Source organism: Apis dorsata, unplaced genomic scaffold, assembly GCF_000469605.1.
Source record: "Apis dorsata unplaced genomic scaffold, Apis dorsata 1.3 scaffold_1100, whole genome shotgun sequence".
In the NCBI taxonomy this organism is placed as follows: Eukaryota; Metazoa; Arthropoda; class Insecta; order Hymenoptera; family Apidae; genus Apis; species Apis dorsata.
Window position 1 is genome coordinate 69732 of NW_006264198.1, and position 748 is coordinate 70479.

A 748-nucleotide genomic window follows, 5' to 3' on the forward strand; every position below is an offset into this window, starting at 1 on the left:
AAATTATTAATTAATTAAGAAAAATTATAAAAAATTTATTTTTTTTTTTTACTTTGCAGAATTATGAAGTTAGCAATAATATTGGCAGTGTTGTGCTGCCTAGTAATTGAAACAATCTCAACACCGGTACCAAAAATCTCAGCAGAGAAAACGTCGAATCAGAACATAATTGAAAATGGAAGACAGGCGGCAGCACAGCCACCAACAGTCAGCGAGGATGATGATGATGATGATGATGATGACGACGTCGATTTCGATATCACGGGAGACGATGACGACGATGATGATGATGACGATGATGAGGATGACGATTCCGATTATTTGGAACGTTTCATCGAAGATATATTAGGTAAAGTTTCATATTTTCCTTTTTCTTTGTTTTTTAAATAATTCGTGCAGAAATAATGATACGAAAGAATACAATCAATAAAATAGAATTTATAGTAAAATCGATTAGAAAAATAATAATTAGTAATAAGAAATGTTTGATTAGGAAAATTATCGTAGATTATAAGTGATAAGATAATCATTTTTGAATAATGAAACAACTTTTTCTTACAAAAAATAAGAAAAAGATATCAGAAATATGATAATATAAATGTAATATTTTTATTTATTAACTTTTAGATCTCATATTTGTTTTGCTATAAAATTTTATTCATTTTGTAAATATCTTAAATTTCTCAATTTTCTTTAATTATTCTATTTATTCTTTAATTTTATATTTGTTAATATATTTTTTTTTTTT

At 25.4% G+C, this 748-nt stretch overlaps 1 protein-coding gene across 1 annotated transcript in view; it reads left to right on the forward strand.

Moving 5' to 3' along the window:
• The window catches only part of LOC102675199 (MATH and LRR domain-containing protein PFE0570w-like), a 36123-nt gene that overhangs the window by 3409 nt on the left and 31966 nt on the right, over positions 1 to 748 (forward strand). Inside the window, exon 2 of the mRNA XM_006624714.2 lies at positions 60 to 349. Within this exon, the coding sequence (XP_006624777.2) occupies positions 60 to 349 (290 nt within the window). The remainder of the gene's footprint in view (positions 1 to 59; positions 350 to 748) is intronic.